Source organism: Aedes albopictus, chromosome 3, assembly GCF_035046485.1.
Source record: "Aedes albopictus strain Foshan chromosome 3, AalbF5, whole genome shotgun sequence".
In the NCBI taxonomy this organism is placed as follows: domain Eukaryota; kingdom Metazoa; phylum Arthropoda; class Insecta; order Diptera; family Culicidae; genus Aedes; species Aedes albopictus.
Window position 1 is genome coordinate 19,140,432 of NC_085138.1, and position 25,789 is coordinate 19,166,220.

General features: G+C 37.1%; 1 protein-coding gene across 1 annotated transcript in view; it reads left to right on the top strand.

Moving 5' to 3' along the window:
* The first annotated feature begins 1,434 nt into the window (after window positions 1-1,434).
* LOC109428047 (adipokinetic hormone/corazonin-related peptide receptor variant I) overlaps window positions 1,435-25,789 on the top strand; it is a 142,657-nt gene continuing 118,302 nt past the window's right edge. The window contains exon 1 of the mRNA XM_062857179.1: window positions 1,435-2,432. Coding sequence (XP_062713163.1) covers window positions 2,147-2,432 — 286 coding nt within the window. The 5' untranslated portion in view covers window positions 1,435-2,146. The remainder of the gene's footprint in view (window positions 2,433-25,789) is intronic.

Consider the following 25,789-nt stretch of genomic DNA (forward strand, 5'->3'; position numbering starts at 1 on the left):
CGTTTCACACTAGCGCCTGCTGTCGACGATATTGCACAACACAGTGATTCGTGCAACTTTTCCACCAGGTGATGGTAGTGTGAACTGGGTGATGGATTTTCATAAAAATCGTTCAAGGTGTTACGTCTGTTTGTCTGCGCCATTAGTCTGCACAGTGGGCCTGGCCGTTTTCATATTTGTATCACATCATACCTGATATGCTGCAAATATTAATGATGACAAGAAAATACCAGAAGTAATTTTGGTATTTCCAGGATGCTTTTCAATACTGGCTGTGCAAGCACTAGAATAGAATAGAATAGAATAGAACCCATCTTGAAATTTTTCCACAGATTCTTCCCGGTACTCTTCCAGAGATTCCTTTTTAGAAATTTTTCAAAAGATACCTTTCAGGCACTTCTATTGGATTTTTCTCAAGTTGTCCTCTGGAAAAAAAAAATCTGAAGTAAAAGCTCCCACGCGACGCGAGACAGACACAACACTTATTATTCTTACAAAAAACTTTAAAAAGGAGATATAAATACCTTTTTGAGTCGACCGGTTTCGGGCTCGTTGTTGCCCATCGACAGGACGATGTCCGATGTGTCGATGGGCAACAACGAGCCCGAAACCGGTCGACTCAAAAAGGTAATTATATCTCCTTTTTTACGTTTTGTAAGAATAATAAGTGTTGTGTCTGTCTCGCGTCGCGTGTTATAAGTGTTGTCGAGGTTCTTACGTTAGCGCAAACCCAAGAAGTGAAGTGAAAAACTCCCAGGGACTTCTTATGGAATCTGGGTTTTCACACAGCATTTTTCTTGGAATTTTTCCGGAATTCTCTTAGAAATTCCTTGTCGGAATTTTATCTAGGGATTATGACTGGAATTTGTCCAAGGATTCCTTCAAAATTTTTATAAGGACTTTCTCAAAAAAAAAAATTTCGTGGTTTCTTCAGGGATTTTTTAAAGAAATTTGGAAGAAAAAAGCAGATTATTCCCCCATTTGGTAATATTTTTCTGGAAGAGTTTATGAATGATTTCTTTAGATGAATTCATGAAAAAAATTCAAAGTAATTGATAGAGATTACCCATGTGATTCCTGCAAGCGTTTCCACCGATGTTTTAGAAAAATTTTGAAGACAATTAGTAGCAAAGTATTTATTGCTAAAATTTTTGAGATGAAATTTTGGGAGAAACAATCTTTGGGTCCTCCTTGAAATCATGGCTGGAGGTATTCGTGGGAAATCCGTTGGAAAATTCTTAAAAAAATTCTTAACATCTTTTCGTAAGTGTTTGTAAGTTTTTTTTTTTACAGAAAATTCTAGAACTAGAACCTTTCTCCAAACAAGTTACTTAGATGCCTATAATTTTCATAATAAACACCTTTGGATATACCGCACTGACTGCGGGACTGCGATTCACCGGTTGTAGTTGATGAAATATTACACATTGCGCATGTTCGCCGACAAAACCGAATGAATCCTGTTGCCGTTCACCATTTTCACCACATCAAATAGCAGAGTTCGGGTGCTTGGAATTTCGCCCCATTCGGAAGGAACTTGAACTTGGTCCGGCGGGGCCGGCCTTCAGTCTAACGGTGATTCTGTACGCGTAAACATTCGAAAACGATCTCGCGAACGGGTCCCATCAGAGCATCGGCAATCAGAAGTGGAAGGTGACTGAAGGAAGAGTGTGTGGCTGGTGTATGAGCGGTCTGGGGTCCTTAAAGTTGGTGCCATGTGATTTGGAGGTTCGACGAATCCCCGGTTGAAGTGTGGCGTAGGAGCGAAAATTGCCGCAACGTTGAAGAGGGCTTTATTTAGGAAGCATCTCTTTGCTGACGACTAGTGTCGGTAGTGCGTTGGAGATTTATGGGGTTCAAAGAATCAGTGTGACAAGTCAAGAGCAATGCCTGCAGAAGAAAAGGAGTGTTTGATGAGTGTTTTTGTTTGAAGAATACGGCCTTTGTGTCGCAATGGAGTGTTTTGGCGAAGGAGAGTGCTTAAGCCGTTGAGTCGTTCGGGGCCAAGGTGAGAGAGTTTGGAAGAGTCGTTGAATCGCTCATGTGACCCGAGGAAGGTGTATGCGCAATCAATTAGTGGGTGTTTTCTGGTTGTGATACGAAGGATTAAATTAGGAAGAACAGCCGAGGTGGGCTGCAGCGTTGGATGTATCTCTCGGCGGGATTGCAAAAAATTATGGATAATTCCCACGTAACGGCGAAGCACCAGCACCGGAGTCAGGATGAGATGCTGCCGGCAGAGCTCGCCCAGCAAACGACGAGTGGCAGCCCTGCGATGATGTTGAGCGGAGATGCTGGACCATTTGGCAGTTCATCCAGTGGAGCAGAGGGGGTGTTCTACCGAGGGCTTGGGACGCTGACGGGCAATGCCAGTGGGATGAGCAGCGGAATGGACATGTCCAACAGCACCGAGACTGGCATTGTTGCACCAGGTGAGTAATAAAGAGGAAAAGCTTATTAAAACGGAAAACGCCCTTCAGGTGCGGTGGATTTAATTTCATTTTCATTTCATTATGAAAGTTAGGCGTGTTGTGAGAATAGCCAGATAAATCCACCCACATCCACTAACACTAGTTTACAGCATTTTTGAACTCGGTAAGCTGATGATCATTTTTGGTGTAGAATCATGCCTTGAGTTCGAAAACGCGAAAGAAAAAAATTACAGTAGAGCGGAAATTTTTTCGACTTTCCATACAAGGTTGATGATTTGAAATCGATTTTTGTTCTATTTTTAAGCAAAGTCGCTCACTTCAAACATTTCATTCTCCGTGATCAATGCTCCGATTGAGCTGAAATTTTTACTGTAACTCGCCCACATATGATATGTCAAACAAACATCGAGAAAGAATTTTTAGGTTGTTTTTTTCTTATTGAAAAAAAAATACATCTCTTCAAAAATTTTTGGGAATTTTGCCAAAATTTAAGAAGATCGTCCCTAAAACTCGCCAATATCTTGAATTTCATCAATCTGACGCAAAACCTGTTTTCAGATGGTCGAATGGTATTGTATTCAGCTTTTAATTTATGGAAAAAGATTTAAAATTGGTTGAACAAAACGCAATATATTTTAATTTTAGTAAATTACATATTTTGAAGAGTTGCAAAACTCGACATTGGGCGAAAACTCAAAAACTGTTCTACTTAAATTTTTTTGAAGGTCGGTTTCGAAATCAGCACTAAATTGTGCTTCAAAAATGTTGGTCGTTGACAGAAGTTCACGACTTTCGTTTTATTTTGTAAACTTGTGTAATCGGCAAAAAGTATTTTCTAGAATCGATACAATATTCTGAAGTAGGAATGTATTGAACTGGAACTAATAAGGTATGTTATGCATCATTGCATAACAGCTTTTGAATAAAATCAAGGATTGCCGATTACGTAAAGGGTGATACGGTCAAAATTTGGTCACACAATTTGTTTCATAACTTGAGACTGCGTACACCAAAACAGCTGATTTTTGGACCAGTATTGATACATTATATGTAGCTTATACCATAAAATTTTCATCAAAATCGGTTTAGTATTTGCGGAGATATTGTGAATCCTGAAAACTGCAATTTTAAAATTTTGTACAAAGAGGGTTAAAAAATAAGAATACATTTTTACTCTTTTTTTTTATAGAGCCAGAAATACTGAACCAATTTCAATGAAAATTTTCCTGTGTGTAAAGTATACATATCAAAATGTTGTGTAAAAATTTCATTCAATTTGATCCAGCCGTTACAAAGTTATATTTGCTTAAGTGGCACCCGGTCAGTTTTTTTCATATTCAAACTGCTACAACTTTGAAAGTATTTATACAAAATGGCTCAAAATTTTACTAAGAACGTATTTTCATATCAGTACTATACTGTAAAATTTTGATAAAAATCGGAGCAGTATTGGTAGTTCTATAATCAAAATTGCGCTTTATTGACCTTAAATTTCCGAAAATTTACTATGGAGCGCCTTTGTACAAAATTTTAAAAAGGTAGGTCGATGGTTTTGTCTATAGATCAACCAATACTCAACCGATTTTGATGAAAATTTTATGGTATAAGCTACATATAATGTAGCATTACTGGTCCAAAAATCAGCTGTTTAGGTGTATGCAGTCTAAAGTTATGAAAAAAATTGTGTGACCAAATTTTGACCGTATCACCCTTTACAAACCAGTCAGTTAAGAGCTTCTGTACCTTAGTAGCTTTGTGATATTGGAATTCCTTTGACATATGCACTGACTATCCAATCATTCTCGACGCAACTGGATACATACATAGTGGTACCTGAAAACTCAACAGTGAATTGTGTAGTTACAATATTTTATTTCTTTTGGAATTTGTGATACAATTGGTTGTTTAAAACTCCCGAGAGAATTTGCTGCAATAATTCTAGAAACTTTCTAATGGTCTCCTAACTGAAATTCCTGATGAAATTTCTGGAGAAATTCCTAATGGAGCCAAAGGAGTTTTTGAAATAAAGGGCTGTGGCAAGCTTTTATTTTTATAATTAAATACGTAATTATTAGCTTCATTTGAAAAGATTACCCACAATGACAAAAAAGTTCCATATCGTTGTTGGGGGTGACAATGGATCAGAGGGGTTAGATTGGGTCAAAACATTATCTGCATTATCTTATCAAATATTGCGAATATCGAATCAAAAACATTATGATGTCATCCTCGTATTTGCCAGCAGTTGCTGTCAAAAATATAAATTTCTAGAGCAATTCAATTTTTGATAAATCTTTTTCGATGATTGGCTTAAAAAAGGCCTTTTAAAAATGCCACTTTTATGGCTCGGTGAAACATAACACTTTTAGTAGGATTGATACTTTTAAGAATCTCAAACTCTTTGCCATCACATAATATATAATTGTTAAGTAGTATCAACCTTGACCAGAACTTTATTAACTTGCTTTGTTTTCAATGCGGAACAAATGCGGTTCCCTCGACCCATTCTCACCCCCTCGAAGGGATGAGCAAGCACCATTGACAAATTGGTACCTACTATCTTTTATAACTTAACGCAGCACGATGAAATTGAATATAATAACATTATATTCTTAAAGTATTATTTAATCCTTCAGCTGTCACGCTGTTGTATTTTGTCCAATACGTTAAAAAAAGCTCGCCCAATCTACACAAATCAACGTGATGCTGGTAGCGGTGACCAATTTCTGGAAGATTAAGTATTTTTATTCACTCGTGTATTATTTTGCTCTGATTTTTTATATTGTTTAAGTCTACAAAACATTCATTAGAAATTATAGCAGAAATCTTTTGAAACTTACACATTTTTTTGAAGACTAACCTAGAATTTCCTGGTTCCTGTATGCATCCCTTTTCAAATATCTTCCAACACTATTCGCTGGGGGAATTCCTTCACAAATTATTGAAAAAAAAATATGGTAATCCTGGAAAAGTTCTTGGGTACATCCATGAAAAGATGTTTGAAGGATTTCTGAAATTTCCGAAGAAACTCCTGAATGGGTTTTTGAAGAGAAACTGCAAGGAATTTATTAAGAAATCACTTGAGTAATTGACTTAAGAAATCCCTGGAAGTCTTTCTGAATTAATCCCTGAAGAAAAACCTGGTTGAATCTCTGTTTCAATTCCTACAGGAATACCTGGAGGAAGCCCTGTAATATCCCTGGAGGAATTCCCAGTGTAATTCGAAATTAAACCTGGAGGAATTCCTGTATAAATTATGGGAAGAATACCTAGAGATATTTCTGAAGAGATCTCATGAGGAAATCCAAGAAGAAATCCTAGATGAATTTTTGGATGATTCCTGGGAATTCTTTGAGAATTCTTTTCCCCTCCAGAAGGGATTCCTGGAGGAATCCCTGAAGCAATTCCTGGGAAAATCTCTAGCGAGAATCCTAGAGGAATGCCTGGAGAAACTTCTGAAAAAATTCTGGGTGTAAGTCCTGGAGAGAATTCTTGGATAAATTCTTGAAATTTCTGAAAAAATCCCTTAAGAATTTTTAGGAGGATTTCCTGGAAGAACCCTTTCATGAAAAAATCTCTGAACAAATTCCTAGAGAATTTCTTGAAGAAATTCCTGAAGAGATTGCTTATATAATTTCTGAAGGATGTCCAGAAGCAATTCCTGAAGGAAATCCTGAAGAAATTCCTGGGGTTTTTCCTGGAGGAATTCCTGGAGAAGTTCCTGGAGAAATTCCTGAATAAAGTACTGGAGGAATGCATGAAGGAATCCCTAGAGGTATACCTGTGGGAATTGCTTGAGGAATCTCTGGAGGAAATTTTGAAAGAATGACTGCATGAATTACTAGAGGAATCTTCAGATGAATTCTGGGAGATTTTTATTAACAAAATAAAAAGAAAATCGGGTTAAGTACGGTTCCTTTGAATTCCACTAAGAATTTGCATCCTTTGACAGATACGTATTTCGACCTCAACTGTAAGGTCGTCTTCGGTGTCTTGTACTTGACTCGACTTTTATTTTTATTACTATTATTTTTCTATTTCTGAAAATAAATCTTGAGAAATCCTCGAAGGAACTCCTGAAAGAATTCCTGGGGGAATCCTTGAAGAAATTTGTGGAGAAATCCCTGGAGGAAACACTGGAGGAATATCTGGAGAAATCCCTGAAAAATTCCTGAAGATATTCCTAGAGGTTTTCCTGGAAGAATATTTGGATGAACTTTTGGAGGATTTCCTCTAGGAATCTTCGAAGGATTTCCTGGAAGAATGCCTGGAAAATTTCTCGGAAGAATACCTAGGAGAATTCCTTATGGAATTCTTGGATGATTCTCTGAAGTAATTCCTGGTGATATCTTTAGAGGAATTCCTGTACGAGTCTCTGGAAAAAAAAATCCTTGGAGAAATTTCTTAAAGAGTTTCTGGATAAATTTCTGTAGGAATTACAGGTGAAATTCTTGGAACAATTCGATAAGCAATTTCTGGATTCTGGTGGAAGTCTGGAAGGAATGCATTGAGGAAACCTTGGAGGATTTTTTAAAGGAATCTCTAAAAAAAAAATGCTGAAATTCTTGGAGGGATCCTAGATGTCCTAGCTAGAGGAATGGCTGTAGAAATTCCTGGAGGAATCTCCAGAGGAACTGCTGGAGAAATCTCTAGAGGTATTTGTGGCGGAATATCTGGAGGAATCTCTAGATGAATTCCTGGAGGAAATCTCTGCAGGAATTCCCAGAGGAATCTCTGGAAAAAATCCTAGAGGAATTCCAGGAAAAAAATTCGTGAAAAAATACCAGGAATAATTCCTGAAGAAATCGCAGATGGATTTGGAGAAATATTGGATGAATCCGTTGCTGAAGAAACTCCAGAAGGAACCACAGAAGTAATTTCAAGTGGAAAGCCTTAGGGAATCCCTTAGCAGTTCCTGGAGGAAGTACTGAATTTATTCCTGTAGGAAATCCTTAAAGAATACAAGGAGGAATTCCTGTAGAAATCTTAAGAAGTGTTCCTGGGAGAATCTTTGAAAGAATTTTTAAAATAAGTTGTTCCAAAAAGAATCACAGAAGGGATTCCCGAGTTAAAGCCCGCAGAAATTCCTGGAGGAATCCCTGGAGAATATCTCTAGAGGCATTTCTGAAGGAATTCCTGAATGAATTTTTCTGGGAATCCCTGCAGCAATTCCCAGAGGAAAAATTCCTGGAGGAATCTCTGAAGAAATTCGTGGAAGAATCCCTTGAGAAATTCTTTGAAGATTGCAGATGGAATCCTTAGAGAAATCCTGAAGGAATTCTAAGAAGAGTTCACGGAGGAGCTTCTTAAGGAATCTCATGAGAAATTCCTTAGGAAATAAATTCTTGGCAGAATTTCTGTAGGAAAAAAAATATGAAGGAATCCAAGTCTGCAATAATTTTTGGACGAATTATTGTTGGAATCTTTGGATGGACTCCCAAAATAATGTTTTGTACAATGTTTTAAGGAACTCCTGAATTAACTTTTAGCTTATCTCTGGCAAAATTTCCTTAACCCTCTTCATGCATTAGGGTCATTATGACCCCTAAACGTGCACTAGGTCGGCGAGGTGCGCGCAAGCTAATGCACGAAGAAGGTTAAGGGGTTTCTGGTAGATATTGCTGCTGAAATACTTCGAATTATTCCAGATCGAATTATTGGAGAAATTCCTGGAGTAATTCTCGAAAAAAAAAGCACTGGAACAATCAGTGGAGGAACCTCAAAGATATCCCAGGAGAAAGTCCCGGAGGATTTTTTGGTGTAACCCATAGAGGAATTCTTGAAATATTCACTGGAGTAATCAATGATGGACTCACTGAAGGAAGCTATGGAAAAATTCTGGAGGAATTTAGCGATACATTCTTGCATAAGTATAAAAATGTCTGAAGGAATCATGGGAGGAATTCTTGAAGCATTTCTTGGATCAAACCCTAAAACAATCACTATCGGAACCCTGCAACATACTCATGGAAGAATTCACGTAGGAGAAACTCCTGGATGAGTCCCTTGAGGAATTTCTGAAACAATCCCTGGAGAAGTTCTTGAATAAATGACTAAAGGAATTTCTGAAGGTGTCCTTGAAAGAATTCGTAAAGAAATCCCAGGTATTTTGCTCTTAGCATGACGTTTGTTTGAATTGAATACTAGTGAAATTCGTGTAGCATGGCACTCTATAGCAGCATATGGTTCTACATAGTCCTTCATTTCCCTACCGGAACTGGTTTCGGCATATCTGAAAAATTTGGCATGCTGTTTTTGTAACCCATGAATAAACATCACAAAATTTAGCCATTCAACCAAGCTTGTTATTTGGTGAAATTCTGTGGTAAATTCTATTGAAGTGATTCTAATTGGCGAAATTTCCTATGACTCTCGAGTAGAAAAGGTTTAATTAGTGTGGATAAAATCCTTAATTATAAGAATAGGTTATTTTTTGAGATATTTTTTCTGGAACTCTTAATCATTGATAATATTTGAGTTGGCTCGGCCCTGCCCCCCTCTGGCTACGCCCATGTCCGTAAGTCGGTCGGATTTCTCGGTAGGGAAATGGGGACGCGAATATTGAATGCGAAATCAGAAGCGCGCGATAACTTTCGTGGGAAAGTCGATTTTCACGGTTGCGAAAACGATCAATGCGGCGACGCGTTTAATATAGAATGATCGTTGACGTATGTGCATTACCCTCACTATTGCGATCAAATAAATAAATGAAGACCGTGTCGTGTATTTTCATATAACTAGTGGATCATATCACCTACTTAAGGTGGCTCCAAGATCCACACCTTACCCTATAGGGGTATACCCTACTAACACATACTCCTTCCCGAGACAACTGTGGGGATGCTGTGGATTCCACGGTTTCTAGTAACAACGGTTGTCGAACTAACATTCCTTCCCCTTTCCCGATGACCGTAAGGACGTGGCCGACGCCGTTATTGACTTTAAAATAATGAACTCTTGAATTGTGCGCATTGAGAGTGTGTAGCCAGTTCCAAGCACCATTCATTGGTTCTCTGTGCAACTTCGATTGTTCTAATCAATCACGGAGTAGCAACTACGATGTGTACGGTTATCTTTGCTTTGCTTTGTTTTGCCAAATTAGCAGTGCTGTAATAGTGTAATGGTCATTACTGCACTGATTTGCGTTGCGTAATGAACCATTACAGCACTGTTTTCAGTTGTGATGCTTTCTGGACGCAGTTTTGAAAAAAATGTGACAACTGCACAGTATAACCATGTATAGCCTGATATGATCAGACATAAGATTGTCCCAACTTGAAAATAATAGGATAAACATCGTACACCAAGAGTTTAGAGATTTTTCAGCCTAGCATTGCGATTTTCGAACGGTAACTTCGAGTAGGTAAACACTGTAACTCTGCTGAAGATCTACAGGGGATAGACAAAATGATCGGGACAGGCAAAGTTTTCACTTTTCAAAAAATGTTCAATTAGCTGTAACTTTTCGAAAAGTGCATCAAATATTTTCAAATTTTTACTGTAAGTTCTTCAACTAGTTGTGTATCAGTGGACAAAATTTAGAAAAGATCGAACAATTCTTCACAAAGTTATAAAGATTTTTGAAAAAGGTAAAACTATCCGATAGCCAACTTTGAGCTGTTATATCTCCGGATTCAATGAACCGAATGCAATGAAATTTTGACCATTTATGACTTATATAATGAGCTATGAAAACCCATTGACTTAACTTAATATTCTTAACGCGTAAGAAAATTATAACGATTGGATTATTTTTCTAATAAAACACAAAATTATCCAAAACATCAACATCGTTTCAAAATTCAAGATGCAAATTATAGTTCATTTAGTTTCCCTCTAATTGGCTTATATATAAATGCGTTTCGAAGGAAAGTAACAACATAGCCACCAATAAATTGAAAAAGTAATGGGGGGTCTATCAAAAATAGACAAATTTACTAAAAAATCGTGAAAAAAATAAAATCGCTATAACTTTTTCGCTTGTTAAAAGTTTCAAGTTAAGTCAAATGTTTTCCAGAGTTCATTATATAAGTCATGAATGGTCAAAATTTCATTGCTATCGGTTCATTGAATCCGGAGATATAACAGCTCAAAGTTGGCTATCGGATAATTTTATCTTTTTCAAAAATTTTTATAACTTCGTGATGAATTGTCCGATCTTTCCCAAATTTTGTCCACTGATACACAACTAGTTGAAGAACTTACAGTAAAAATTTGAGAATATTTGATGCACTTTTCGAAAAGTTACAGCTAGTTGAACATTTTTTGTAAAGTGAAAATTCTGCTTGTCCCGATCATTTTGTCTATCCCCTGTATCATCAAACAGTTTCGACTTTAGGTTTGTAATAATTGATTATTCACGAGTTGAAAAGTAAGCAACAAATTCAGCTTCCGTTTTGTCTGCAACAAAAATGTTCGAGATCATGTCATTATCTGTTACCAGTAGGGATAAAGAGTAATCGTCGCGCCTTCTTTGTTGCTTGTTTTGTGCTTCTTTTGTCTGACAATTCTCTTAACTGATTATTGTTATTGTTTATTTTAACTTTTAATTTTGAAAAAGGGAAACCCCCTTTGAAAGATTTTGGCAACTTATATTGATTATAATAGGACATTTCTAAGTGAAACACACATTTGTTTTCCTTGATCAAAAAAGGCTGACAAAATCGGGTCACCACTGTATTTTTATTTGACTACATTTTCAGGTAAGGGCTGCTGGTTCACCTCGGATCTGTTGTAGGTGTTCTTCGAAGAAATTTGCTTCATAAAATATAAGAATCATTCAAACCGATGAAAACAGTCACTTAAAAAAAAATAACTATATGAATCGCATTCCCTCTTGTCATGACAACAACATATTTCTCTTCTGGCATGCAGTAGCAAAGACAACGCCAATATATTAAAACCGTAACTCCGGCAAATTTGCTGTCAAGAACGTAACATCACAGAATCTGTCGCGTACCGTACATAGGTGGATGAACCGGGAGCAACTGCCGTCGCGTCGTTCATAAATTATACGACAAAAATGAGCATCCATCGGGGACAGACATTATTGTACCACAGTGCCATGTATCCTAAGGTCGACCTTCGACTAATGAACCATTATTTTCACAGCCACCCAAGAAGCGGCGGAAATTGCGGTTTTTAATGAACATGCTGGCAGGAACCATTGTGGTAATGCGGTTTGATCATGAGGCCGTGTAATTAATTTATTGTTTCAATACAATAGGCCTTTTTTATAGGGAAAATTGAAGACCATTGTGGCCACCAGAACTTTTGGTTTCGGCCTTGAAAATTGAAGGTGTATGGTTTCGATTTATTGCCATCTAAAGGTTGGCCAACAGAAATTTCTTCAAGCAACCGAACATGTATTTCATAATTAATTTTCAGGCTTGTACGTACTTATGGTGGAAGCATAATTGACACACAAAAAAGAAACAAATTGATGTTTATAAATGTGAGGCATTTGATTTTGATTTCATAATGAGCAAGTCCAATCCTAAGTAACTCAGCAACTTATTTGATTTACAAAAGTTTTTTTATTGCGGTTGTCAAAATGATCTTCATCTGAGCATGAGCATGAGATGACCGTACAATTCGTAGTTGCTACTCCGTTACTGACCAGAACAGTCAACATTGCACAGGGAACCAAATGGATGGGGCCTGGGTGTAGCCTTCCATCCTCAATGTGCAATTTTGAAGGTTCAAAACTTTATATTGTCAGTACCGGCGCCGGCCACGTCCTTACGGTCATCGGGGAAGGGAAGGAATGTTGGTGTGGCATCCGTTGCTACTAGAGACCGTGTGTACCTCCGCATCCCCACGGTTGTCACAGGAAGGAAGTTTGTTACAAAGGAAGGGAAGGGATAGAAAGTTACATAGATCTGGATTCACATTGGTAAATGATGTGAGCTATGCAACCCTTGATATGGTTTGGTCTTCCGCCAGCCGGCTGTCGGAAGAATACAATAATTTTATTGTATGTTTGTGTATTAAATTTAATTGTATACCGGGTATGAATATTTTTTAAACCACGCTTATGTCGGATCCACTCGTAATAACGCACGTTTTAAGCTTATCGTTTCTCAGTCAGAAAATAAACTGTATGCAACTCCGTTTAGTGTTACTGCCAATGCTGAAAAACCAAAACCCGCGCCGTAGCTTTACGAGTAAACTGGACAACTAAACAACTAGAATCGTTGCTTTTGAGTTTTATCTATGTTCTTGTATTACTTTTTTTCGCGTTCCCGTGTTAATAAGATTGGGGATAATAAACCCGTTGTACATATTTATTATCCGCGAATGTTCGCAACGCGTAATATAAGTTGAAGGTGTGATGAACAGAAATACATTATCGTAAATGTTCGAAAAAGATATCGAAATTATGGAACTCGGCACGAATAAATCGACGCGGAAAACGTGGTCTACTTGTCACTGTATCGTACGGTAATCTTGACCTTTCTAAAGAAAGAGATACTTCGCCGTTTTGATCGCTGATTGCCTGCTTGTAAATCTGAAATAGAAAAAACTATTAAATTGTGATACGTTCTCCACTGTTATATTTTTGTAAATTGTTATTTATATATAGTTTAAATTTACCTCCATCCCTCTGAAACAAATAGTATATTAGCAATGAAAAATAAATAGAATAAAATAAATAAATGAATAAATAAATAGTGTAAAAAAGTACACCAAATCTTGATCCTGGAATGTTCCTGCATTTAAATAAACCAGGCTGGAAAATAGCAAGATCAAAACTTGAAATGGTAGATCTTACACCGTAACGCACCATTCCAAGGTGATCTACCCACGTTACGGGTTGCGGTTGTCAAAATGACCTTCATCTCACCGAGAAACTGCAATAAGCTTTGGTAATATTTGCCAACGTTCCCTACCGTCTCACAGTTGTATGTTTGGTGAGCTCCACCCCAAAAGAAAAATGGAAACAATGATCCAAATGCTGGCACGTGTCCTTCCAGCAATAACTTCAAAACGAGTAGTAGGAGGAAACTATTCGGGGCCAAGTATTTCCAGCGGAGCAATAAATTCCAGCAATTTATCGTCCATCCAACTTCTTCTTAACTGAAAACGGAAGGGGTGGCTTATGTAATCTAAAGGTATTTGATGCGGATCGAGTACACCATTTTCTCTAGACTATTGTTTAGTTGGTACAAACACACATTCTTGCCCAAATTTGACTCTTGTATTATCTGATAACGATAACCACCTGATTGATATGGGTCCATTATATACGTAGCCTTAATGTAACCCTTGATTTGACCATACGGTCAATAATGTTATCAGCACTTAGAATTCTTAATAAAAAATAAGCACGACATCAAAATTACAAAGGGTCTTATATGTTATTAATAATCCTACACTGCCAAATTCATTCTTTTCGAAATCAAATCGATTACAGCACCGTAAGATTGCGTTCTTTTTGTTTAGGGGACGCACTAAACAGCGTAAACTAATTAAACTGTCGCAATCACCAAGGCAACCCGATCAGAAGCAATCACCAAGATTATAACAAAATTATAACAACCGTTGGTTGTTAGAAAAAAAAAACCAGATTAATCCACCTAGTGGTGATAGTGCCTTTCTCGTCGAATATGCACTCATGAACTTTTCGTCAACGTTAGCCAAAATGTTCCTGAATCCTTAAAACACAAAGAAAAGCAACAATTTTAACAAAGCCATCATCGATTTTCGAAACTTATTGATGATACATATTCCTATGTTATGTTCAACAGCAAAACAGAGCAGAAAAGTATCAGACCAAGTATCAGACCTCTCGAGTGACCGTTTGACCACCTTAACCCTAGTCGTGTATTGGGGTCATTATAACCCCATTCCATTCACTACGACAGCGGGGTGAGTGTCAGCTGAAGAAGGTTAACTTTATTCACAATCACAGATCACTTTGTGATCTTCGCTAATGTTTATTTCAGCATACTTTAGGCTATATTTTATTACCATTGGTAACACGGTTCATGTAAAATTTGACCTTCTTACGAGAAAAATGCAGAAAATGTAAATTTTCCATTCAAATTTCAATCCCAAATTGTGAGAAGTAATTTTAGAAGCATAAGAGGATTGAAGATTGAAAAACTGTATTAAAGGTGTTGATGCGATTAAATTATATTTTTTCCATAAAACATTGATCCATTCTTCTATAAATTTACACCACAGGAATCTGAAATGGTGTGACTTGAAGAGATAGCTTTGGTCACAATTTTGTTCTCTTGAAGACTTTGACCATTTCTTCACTTATAATCTCACCCAACGTTTACATGCTATCAAAAAAGCCACAATTTGATATATCGCTTTGACATTTATTTTGTTCACTTTTATAATTCCGCTATTTGATGTGCAGCTTGTATGGGTTTTGTTGGCGGGACACCTGGAACCGATTCCGGTTGTCTCAAATATGGTCTGAGACAAGTTTTTGTCAACTGTTCATCGAGTTACCTGAAAAGCCGAAAATTAATGTGATCTGAGGCTATTTTCTTGCTAACCGTTCGGCAAACATTTGAAAAAAAAAACCGCGATTTTATGTATCACATGCATGATTTTGGTTCACTTCTATTGAATCAGTTCTAGATGTGGCCTGAGACTATTTTCTGAGACCGTTCATCAGATTATCAAAAACGCCGCTATGGTTTAGTTCCGTTCTATATTTTACCACTTCCGACGCGTTACTCGTCTTGTCACCAGTTCTGGAACACTACCGGCTCTTCCAAATATGGTCTGAGATTATTTATTGGTTAACCGTTTATCTTGTTACTGAATAAGTCATTGATATGTCGCATGTATTGGTTCTCTTTTACATTTGACCATTTCTGGCGGGACACCCGTAATCGGTTCCGTAACACACTGATATGGCTTGCGTCTATTTTCTTGCAACTGTTCATCATGTTACCTAAAAAGCCGTGATTTGATGTATCGCATGCATGGGTTTGGTGTCACTTCCGGCCCGGAACCGGTTACGGAACACTACCGATAGTCACTTAAATAGTCTGAGCCTATTTGCTTGCTAAAGTTTATTAGGTTATCAAAAAAGCCATGTGTTTGGTTCAATTTTATATTTAGCCGCTTTCGGAGGGAAACCCGAAACTAGCTTCGGCACTACTGACAGTCCATAATGTGGTCTTAGTCTACTTTCTCAATAACCGGGCATCAAGTTGTCGAAAAAGCCGTGATTTGATGTGCCGCATGCAAAAATTTTGTCAACTTTTATATACGGCCACTTCCGGCGGAACACCCGGAACCGGTTCTGAAACACTACCGGTTCAGATATGGGCTGAGACTGTTTTCTTGCTAACTGCTCATCAGGTTATCGAAAATGCCGCAGTTTGATGTGTCGCATGCATGGGTTTGGATCACTTTTATATTTGACCACTTCCAGCGGGACATCCGGAACCGGTTCCGATACACAACCGGTTCAGATATGGTCTGAGTCTTTTTTAGACTCTTTTTTATATATACAAGTTTTCATTGGGATAAAAAAAGTTGCGCTTTGATACATGGCATGCATGGATTTGGTTCACTTTTATATTTGGCCACCTCCGGCGGGACACCCGGAACCGGTTCCGGAGCACTACCGGTTCAGATATTGTCTGAGACTGTTTTCTTGCTAACTGTTCATCAAGTTATCCAAAATGCCGCAGTCTGATGTGTCGTATGTATGTGTTTGTTACATTTTTATGTATGGCCCCTTCCAAGGGTACAGGTCCGGAACACGTAAATGGCCATAACTCCGGAACGGCTGCACCGATCCGAACCATTTTCAATAAGAATCAATGGGACCAGATTCCGCGTCGAATGAACCGTCGGTCATTAAAATCGGTTGAGGTTTACTGCCAAAAAGTGGTGTGAGCTTTTTTGTACACATACACACATACACACACACACATACACATTAGCCTGGTACACGGTTTATATGAGAAAATATAAAAAATAGAAAAACTCCTGTATACTTTTTGAGTTCCATTTTGGTCCCATATCAACTGTGCAAAATTTTAGATGGATCGAAGAAACTATATTTTAGCACCCGCCATTCTTAGTTTTTCATACGATTTACTATGGGGAGATTTTACTTCTTCAAGGAAAAATCGCTTGAGGTCACCCATTGATCCCTAAAAATAAGTCGTTGAATGATTTATGTAGATAAATTCACGAGGAATCAGACCTCCATAGGCCGTAAAGCGATGCGATATTCGTGGAAAAAGTTATTAGGCCTTACCCGATCGATAAAATGACGAGATTTTATTATTTATTGTTATTCCTTACATGTTAAACAGTGTTGGCATGCCATTCGGTTTTCAGTCAATAACTTTTTCCACATGCCTTAGATCGCTTTTCGGTCTTTAGAGGGTTTGTTCCTCGTAAAATTTTCAACAGAAATCATTCATCGATATATTTTTAGGGGTTAAGGGGCAACCTGTGGCGATTTTTCTTTGAAAAAGTGATTTTCCCCATAGTAAATCGTATGAAAAATTAAAACGACTGGCGCTAAAATATTGTTTCTCCGATCGAGCTGAAATTTTGCACAGTTGATATGGGGCCAAAATGGAACTCAAAAGTGTACAGGAGTAAAATGTCTTTTTGTGTCCCACACTAATACACACACACACACACACACACACACACACACACAAACACACACACACACACACACACACACACACACACACACACACACACACACACACACACAAACACACACACACACACAAACACCCACACACACACACACACACACACACACACACACACACACACACACACACACACACACACACACACACAGACATCACCTCAATTCGTCGAGCTGAGTTGATTGGTATATGTGACTTGACCCTCCGGGCCTTCTATCAAAAAGTCGTTTTTGGAGTGAACATATAGCCTTTCCAGTACACTTAGTGTACGAGAAAGGCAAAAACGGAAGTTGATATAATTTAGTTTTAAGTATTTTTTGGGGTCGCTACAATTTTAATAGATGAATAACCATAACAAAATCGTAACAAAATTTGTTATGATTTTAGAAACAAAATTATATCAAAACTTGTTTATTTAAACAGATGTATACAAACATTTGTTAAATTATACATATAAATATAATTGCCTATCACAACATTTCATAACACATTTATTGTAGTATTTGCTAGATTTTTTGTAACAGAATAGTTTCAAAATCTATTAGATTTTTGGTGTTGCCGCGAAACAACAGGACTGCTAAAAAGCCACTTCTGGCCAATTATTCGGCTGATAAGCGGTCTTCCGTTCTGAGATCCTGGCGAGGAAAATTCCAAAAAATGGTTTATTTATTTATTTGCTTTTGAAGCCGTAATGATTTTTTTTTTGTGGTGATGGGAAAAGTCAGTTTGAGTTAACCTTTCATCATACGGCCATGCTCAAATTGGCATAAAAACCTCATATCTTTTCAAATATATAATTACACAAATAAAAATACACAAAAGTGAACTTAAATTTTAAACATAAACCACTAAAATATCGTCAAATTAACACTATATAATCTTCCAAAGCATTTTACTCCTTATCCATAGTTGTGGTGTTTTGGTATTTCGGCATACAAAAAAATGTTCATCATTTCGTTGTAGCCCCTTGAAATAAAAAGGAAAGAACAAACAGGAAGCACCACTTATGGATGATAGTTAAATTCAGTGATCCTTCGTTGAAAACTTGTAACAGAAAAATAATTCAAATGCTGCAAACATTTCATTGAAGTTAACTGACATAGCTCGTAACCTCGTAAACTGACATAGCTCGAAAATCTCCCGCACAGTTTTCACTCTTCACTACAATTTCCTCTTCAGCTGCAGTCAAACGCATCTCTTTGATTGAGCATGAGCATCAGCATGAGCATTACCGATCAGAAAGGCATAACAAAATTATAACCGATTAAGATATTTATTTCAAAGATTTTTCATAACAGAATGAGTTATAAAATTCGCCGGTTAGGTGTTAAAATAACAAAAAATATAACTGGAATTGCTCTAGTCATAACATAATCATAACAGGTCTTGATACAATTATAACAAGCTTATAACAAAATGAGATATAAAATATCAATCAAATTATATCACATGTTGTTATAAAGCAGTTATAAATATCTATATATATATAAAAATGAGTTTGAAGTTGCTTTGAGGCAACAAAACTCAAGAACGGCTGAACCTATCATCATGACTCTTACATGGATTGATTCGTATTCGTGGTGGCTGTGTTTATATGTACAAAAAGTTACGAAAATCATCTAGAAAAGTAACAAAATTCAAAAAAATTGATTTTTCATGAGCTGGGAAGGAAAACAACACGATCGAAATGAAATCAATTTAGAGTGCGGTGACGTTATGAGCTCAACAGTTGTCAAACCACTACAGCTGGGCAAGACAACGTTTGCCGGGACAGCTAGTATTGAATAAAAATTAAGTAGTGTAAAAATTAACTCATTCTTAGGTAATCAATTTTTAGAGTGAAATTTTATTTTTAGTAAAAAGTTACTGGCATCAAAAAACTTCTCCACATAGTAAAACCCAGGGATTCGAACCTACGACGGCTAGAACCTAGAACAGGAGCTCGTCGTTTTTACAAGTGAGGCCATCACAGCACTTGAAGAGAGGGGCGATATATGCTAAAATGGTTCTTCATATTGGTAGCTCCTCTATAAATAGACTCGCTGATCCAACATACCAGAGAGGGAAAGTATGACGTCATCATACCCAGTTATGACGTCACCATGCACGTTACTACAGCCCATTTAGTCCCTCAGCTTCAATGTCGTGTGCACTCGTTGTGCACTAGAGCCAGCGTTCACTACATCGATGTGGAGCCCACATCGCTGTACTGTACATCGCGAATGGACGTCACACGTAACTGTTTTTAATACAGTTGATAGCAATTATATCTTCGTGTTATTAACTAAGTTGAACAGATAGCTAATGACTTTCAAATGGTGAAAAGTGTGTAACTAAGCACTAGTTGCGCCAGCTTGTATTTAAATGTTTAAAGCGTTTTTTGGCCTGTTTTATTTCATTATCATTAATTATTGATATTCCTGCTGCAAAGTTGTTTAGTAGTATTTTGGCGCAAGTGGTGAATGTTTCAGTAGGAATATCCACCGCAAATTCTTGCAGGAATATTCCCTTGGAGAGGAATTTATGAAGGAATTTTTAAAAGGAAAGAAAAAAGCATTTCCATAATGAGTCATTGGTGTAATTGTCGATAAAATATGTAAAGAAACCTTTCGATAAATACTTGAAGTAATTTGTTTTCGAACACAGAGCGTTGAGGAAATCCAGAAGGATATCAAACACTTCGTTTCGCTGTTGAACTAAATATTTTATTAACTTTAACAAAACAACTACACTTCATTTGCTAGTACATAACTATTTCAATCGGCAGATATGCATACACAGATTATCTTTGCGAAAAAAACTGTAGTTAATTGTAGTGATATTCACAACAGAGACTGAGTGACCACATACTAAGAAATTTCGAAGAAATTGGAATTGGATTGGAAAGTTTAACTTTAAAACTAGAACTTAATTAATTACTGAGATCCTTCAGAATTTCTGATGGATTATCCCTGATGGAGAATCCTTTAAGGAATATGTGATGCATAGGCTGAAGTAATTTGCTAAGAATGTCCTAAAGAATCTCTCTTTTGGATTCTCTGAAGAAATTCTCAAGGGACGAAATGTATGTAGGATTTTAAACTTAAGATAAACCTTACGGGAAATCCCTATCACGAATGATCTGTATACTGTACTGAATTCATATTAATAGTTGAGTAGTTGAGAGCTCCGACAGATCAAAGGTGACGTAATCTGGTCGGTGAAATATAATTGATGAATTGGAATGTGTTTTCGTGTTCCATGATCAGAGATGATTGTGCATAGGAGTGATTTACTTGGGATCTCAACATGTATATGAACTAATCTTCCAACAAATCCTTGAGGCAAAGTTCTTTGAAGAATTCAAAAAGGAGGTCATGGAAAAAGTCATGAAGGAATTGTTGAAGAATTCCTTAGAGGATTACCCGGAAAAATACGTGGAGAAATTTCTTATGGATTTTTTTGCAGAAATTCCTGGAGAAAACCTTTGAAAATTTTTGCAAAAAATCTCTAGAGGAATTCCTTGGAGGAATTACCGTAGGAATATTTAGAGTAATTTTTTGTAGGAATCATCGGAAGCCTTTCTTAAGAAATCCTTGGAAAAGTAGCTGAAGAATTCTCCAACCACAATTTCGAGAGGAACTCTAGGGGAAATCTATTTAAGAACTTTTGGAGAAATATTTGAATATTTGACTGCACAATCGTCAGTAAGAATTCACGTAGGAATCGTTGAGAAAACTCTCGGAGAGATCTCTGGAAGAACTTCTAGTGAGAAATATTCCCTGAAAGTTCTCCGCAGCCATCCATAATAAACATTCAACCTGTAAGACATGTACAAAATCCTGTAAACAAATGTAAACGCTGCAGTTCAATTACATATAACATTTTCCACTTGAGAGCCAAGGACTTCTCGACAACTTCGCTGATGAGTGATGATCCGAACTTCCTAGGGCAGCAGAATAATGGGATTTAACATATCTAATAGCTCGTAGTAGTGAAATTGTGCATACAATTTTACACCATTTGAGAATTTCAAGAATCATGAACAACTTTGCTGAACTTACGAACCGTGCAGGTGATCTGGGTCATGATAAGAAACATTTAAAATTACCCAATATCATCACGTAATGGTGGAGTTACTTACCTCATACCCTTCCAAAGTCATAAGCTTTCTGTACAAATTTGATGAAGACATGAGCTTTTTTGGTAGTTCATATAATAAAGGATATCAACAATTGTGTAATTTCTAAACACAATGGCGCCATACAGCGGTTAATTTACGCACTAAACACTACCAAAAAATATTGATTAGTTACACATTGCATTTAAAAAAATATTACTGAGTTTGTTATAATGTTGATGTAATGATGATCAAATCACATATTTATTTTAATTGTAACTGACTTTGTTAGAACCTTGAAATAATACAAACTAGTTTTCGTACCGATTCCAGCAAATATATCTAAATATAACAAACCTTGATATAGATATCAACCGTTGATATAATTATGTTATGTTTTTGTTATGCCTTTCTGATCGGGTTGGTGACCGTACACTTCGTAGTTGCTACTCCGTGATTGACTAGAGCTAGCGGAATTGCACAGAGAACCAATAGATGGGACTTGGGATTAGCACACCTTCTTCATTGTGCACGTTCCGAGAACTCAAATTTTATTAGGTCAATAATGGCGCCGGCCACGTCCTTACGGTCAACCGGGGAATGAAAGGAATGTTAGTTGGACAACCGTTGCTACTAGAGGTTGTATATACTACTGCCTCCACAGTTGTCACGGGAAGGAGTTTTTGTTAGTTGGGAGGGATTGGTAGTTACATAAATCAGGATTCACTTTGGTAAGCGTTGCAATTTATGGAACCGTGAGCATACACAAAACATATATTCACAGAATTGTGTCACCTCACAGTTTGGAGAAATGGTGAGACCTTGAAAATTCTTAACAGGAATTTAGAGAAAGCCTTATGAAACCAAAGATATCTTGCGTCATCTCGCAATTAAGAGGACTGGTGAACCAATATATAATGTTACTTGCTTTTGATACTATGGACACGAAATATTGAGACAAAATTTTGTGCCGAAACCAATTGTGCCGAAACGTACTTATAAAGGAAAACAATACTGAAACATATTGAAAAACAGAATACTGTGGCCAGCACCTTTCAGTGGCGGACTGTACAATAACACTAGTTTACAGCATTTTTGAACTCGGTAAGCTGATGATCGTTTTTGGTGTAGAATCATGCCCTGAGTTCGAAAACGCGAAGGAAAAAAATTACAGTAGAGCGGAAATTTTTTCGACTTTCCATACAAGGTTGATGATTTGAAATCGATTTTTGTTCTATTTTTAAGCAATGTCGCTCACTTCACACATCTCATTCTCCGTAATCCATGCTCCGATTGAGCTGAATTTTTTACTGTATCTCGCCTACATATGATAAGTCAAAAAAACGTTGAGAAAGAATTTTTGAACTGTTTTTTTCTTATTGAAAAAAATACATTTCTTCATATATTTTTGGAAATTTTGCTAAAATTTAAGGAGATCGTTCCCAAAACTAGCCAATATCTTGAATTTTATCCATCTGACGCAAAACCTGCATTCAGATGATCAAATGGTATTATATTCAGCTTTTAATTTATGGAAAGAGTTTTAATATTGGTTGAACAAAACGCAAGATATTTGAATTTTATTAAATTCCATATTTTAAAAAGTTGTAAAACTCGATATTGAGCTAAAACTCAAAAACTGTTCTACTTTAATTTTTTGAAGCACGGTTTTGAAATCAGCGCTAAATTATGCTTCAAAAATTTTGGTCGTTGACAGAAGTTCACGACTTTCGTTTTATTTTGTAAACTAGTGTAATATATGTAGGAAAATTTTATTGAAAATATGTGGATAGCGAGAATTTGCACCGACACTTAAACTTTGCAATGCTTGTAATGTAAATACACGAAAGATGAGTATGAGAAATATACACAAATAGATACATGATAGACAAAATGGAAGAGATAATTTTCAAGATGCAACTTTCGACATTGACAACAAGAACCAAGTCGACACTCATGGTGACGAACTATACAAATTTGATCAAGATGTTCAAAAGATATATATATATATATATATACATAATGAATAAATAAAATAATGAAAGAGAGACATACAGAAAGAAAATAACAAAGAAGCAACAAGGAACAATCTCACCAGATAAAAAAGCCCACCACACGACTACGCGCGGTCCGGCTAACCCGACCTATAACTTTTCACTGATGGCTAGGTGGCTACTTCTTTGTAGCACCGCCATCCTGAATGCCGTTTGCGAGGGAACTCTCAAACGCATCTCTTTGATTGTTATCAAATATCAAATCGCATTATGTCATCATTAACCTATCACGCTTAAACGATTGGTATAATACACTTTTACGAGTTTATCTTTACATTTACACGGCTTTATTTATACATCTATGCGATTTAAACTGGCATAATCAGACAAAATATCGCGTGAAGTCGTATAATCATCGTAGTGAGCACCTAATAAAAACAGAAGATAAAATTTATAAGATTAATAACGATGGTAAACAGAACATTTAGTATAGAAGATAGATGATGTCATATAAGAAAAACAAGAAAGAGCATAGACGATAAAAAATAGAGAATCACGCATTGATCTGCCTGATCACGTGGAATCTACTGTTCAAGTAACGAAAGGAAGTAGCAAAATAAACTTCTGCTCGACTTGACTCACAAAATAGACAATCCTTGTAATTTGCTGCCACTTCTATTCTCCGCATGTCGTCCTTTCTCTGTGTAGGGGTAAGCAAATTAATCGGTTGTGATGGGTGAATGCACAAACATTCCATTCAGGGGGGTGTTGGAAAAAGCTTGTAACCAGAGTCAACGAGCTGAATAATTTTCGCATTTAGTCTACTGTGTGGCGGTTGCTGCCTGGTCCTTTTGCGAACCGATGTAAATGGATTCAATGATCCATGCGCCTGAAGGCGAGTGGCAGTCGTGATTTTTTTTTCTGTTACATTTCTTCTGGTGGTGCCTAGCTTTGGGCAGTATCCGCTAATTACGAAAGGTTCTTTTCTTTTTGTCCGATTCATTGGAACGGGTGTTCCGATGAATTTGCGTTGTTCGTCGTTATTTTTTGGCAGTCAAACTTTGCCCGTTGATTCTGATTTTGTGGCCTCCAGCAAGGACATCCCCTTGTCTCCGACGCGATGTTCGATTCGCCTTAACCAGACCAGACCATGTTGCCTGCCATCGTCGTTTTTTTTACACATTGCCACGGATGTCCTCGTGCACAGGTGGAACCAAACGAGGACGACACAGCCAGCCGCCATACCTAAGAAAAAGAGAGGAAAATAGACGATTTTAGACTGCCTCCGGTTATCGAAAGGAGTCGCATAAAAATAGACTATCGCGTTTCGCATCAAGATGTCACTGTCATTGAATCTGACAGCCGTTTGTCCACCTTTGTCAACTATTTCTGACGGGACGATGATTGGAATGTCTGTGTAACGGAACTCTACAGGTAACGGTATGTAGAATTGATGGATGGGACAGGATGAGGAATGTCGAACAAGGTCCGCTCGTGTATACCTGCCTTTCAGCAAAGCTCAACTCCACGAAACTAATTGATTGAAAAGAGCTGTTTTTTTTCTGTCTCCCTTGTTACCGAAACCATTTCGAGAAGGGATGAATTGTATGTAGAGTTCGATTCACTGCAGCAGAAAAGTTTTAGGAATGTGTTTGACAGTTTCCGGTCAGTTTGTAGACAGACATACAGCAGCGTTGCTAGAGGAGTTTTGAGTTTTCAAAACAAAATTCTCCAAGATGGCAACCAACTGACACTTTGTCAATACCGTCAATTTCCGGACGTTGCTCAACAATATTGACAATATCACAATCTGTACACACTGCACTATAGGCTTGTCCCTAGTTAAATATTGCAAAACTTCGCATTAAACTTTTAGAAGGTTTTAGAATTTATTAGTATTGTTCACGAATTGAAAAGCACACAACAAATTTGTCTTCAGTTTTCTCATTGACAAACGTTATCGAGATAATGCCACAATCTGTACTGTAAGTTTTTTTTTTTATTCTTAATCACTTAACCTAATGTACAGCTCTATTGTCCACTGGGGCACGTGAGCAATTTCAATTGACAGCTGCACTTTCATTTTTGTACAGCGCCTAGATTCTATTCAACTTTATCGAACTGGTTGCCTTTCTGCTGCTTTCACTTTTTCTGCTTTATACCTAGTAGAATGATGAGCACAAGGATGATGATGGATGGCCGTTGTTTCTTTCCAGTCCGATTGGGGGTCCATTATGAGTAGCAGTTCGCCGATGTCCAGGTATCCGGGTCCGTTTGAGCCATGGGGCTCAGAAGAGGGTCAGTGTCAGTTGCTCTCGGGGGAAAAGCAACTGACGAAAAATTGCAAGTGCCGGGGCTGGGAATCAAACCCATCCCGACTAGAAGATTCTAACAAAAATATAACATAATTATAACAAACCATGATAAGTATAACTCATTGTGATATAATCATGTTTAACATCCTTGGTGTTTAAAAAAAATATAACTTAATTGTATCATATTATGTTATAAATGTTGTTCAATAACTCATTGTGAAATAATTTAGTTCTGATTCTTTGACATTCAGAACATCATTTTACACAATTGTATCAAAATATGATAGAGACT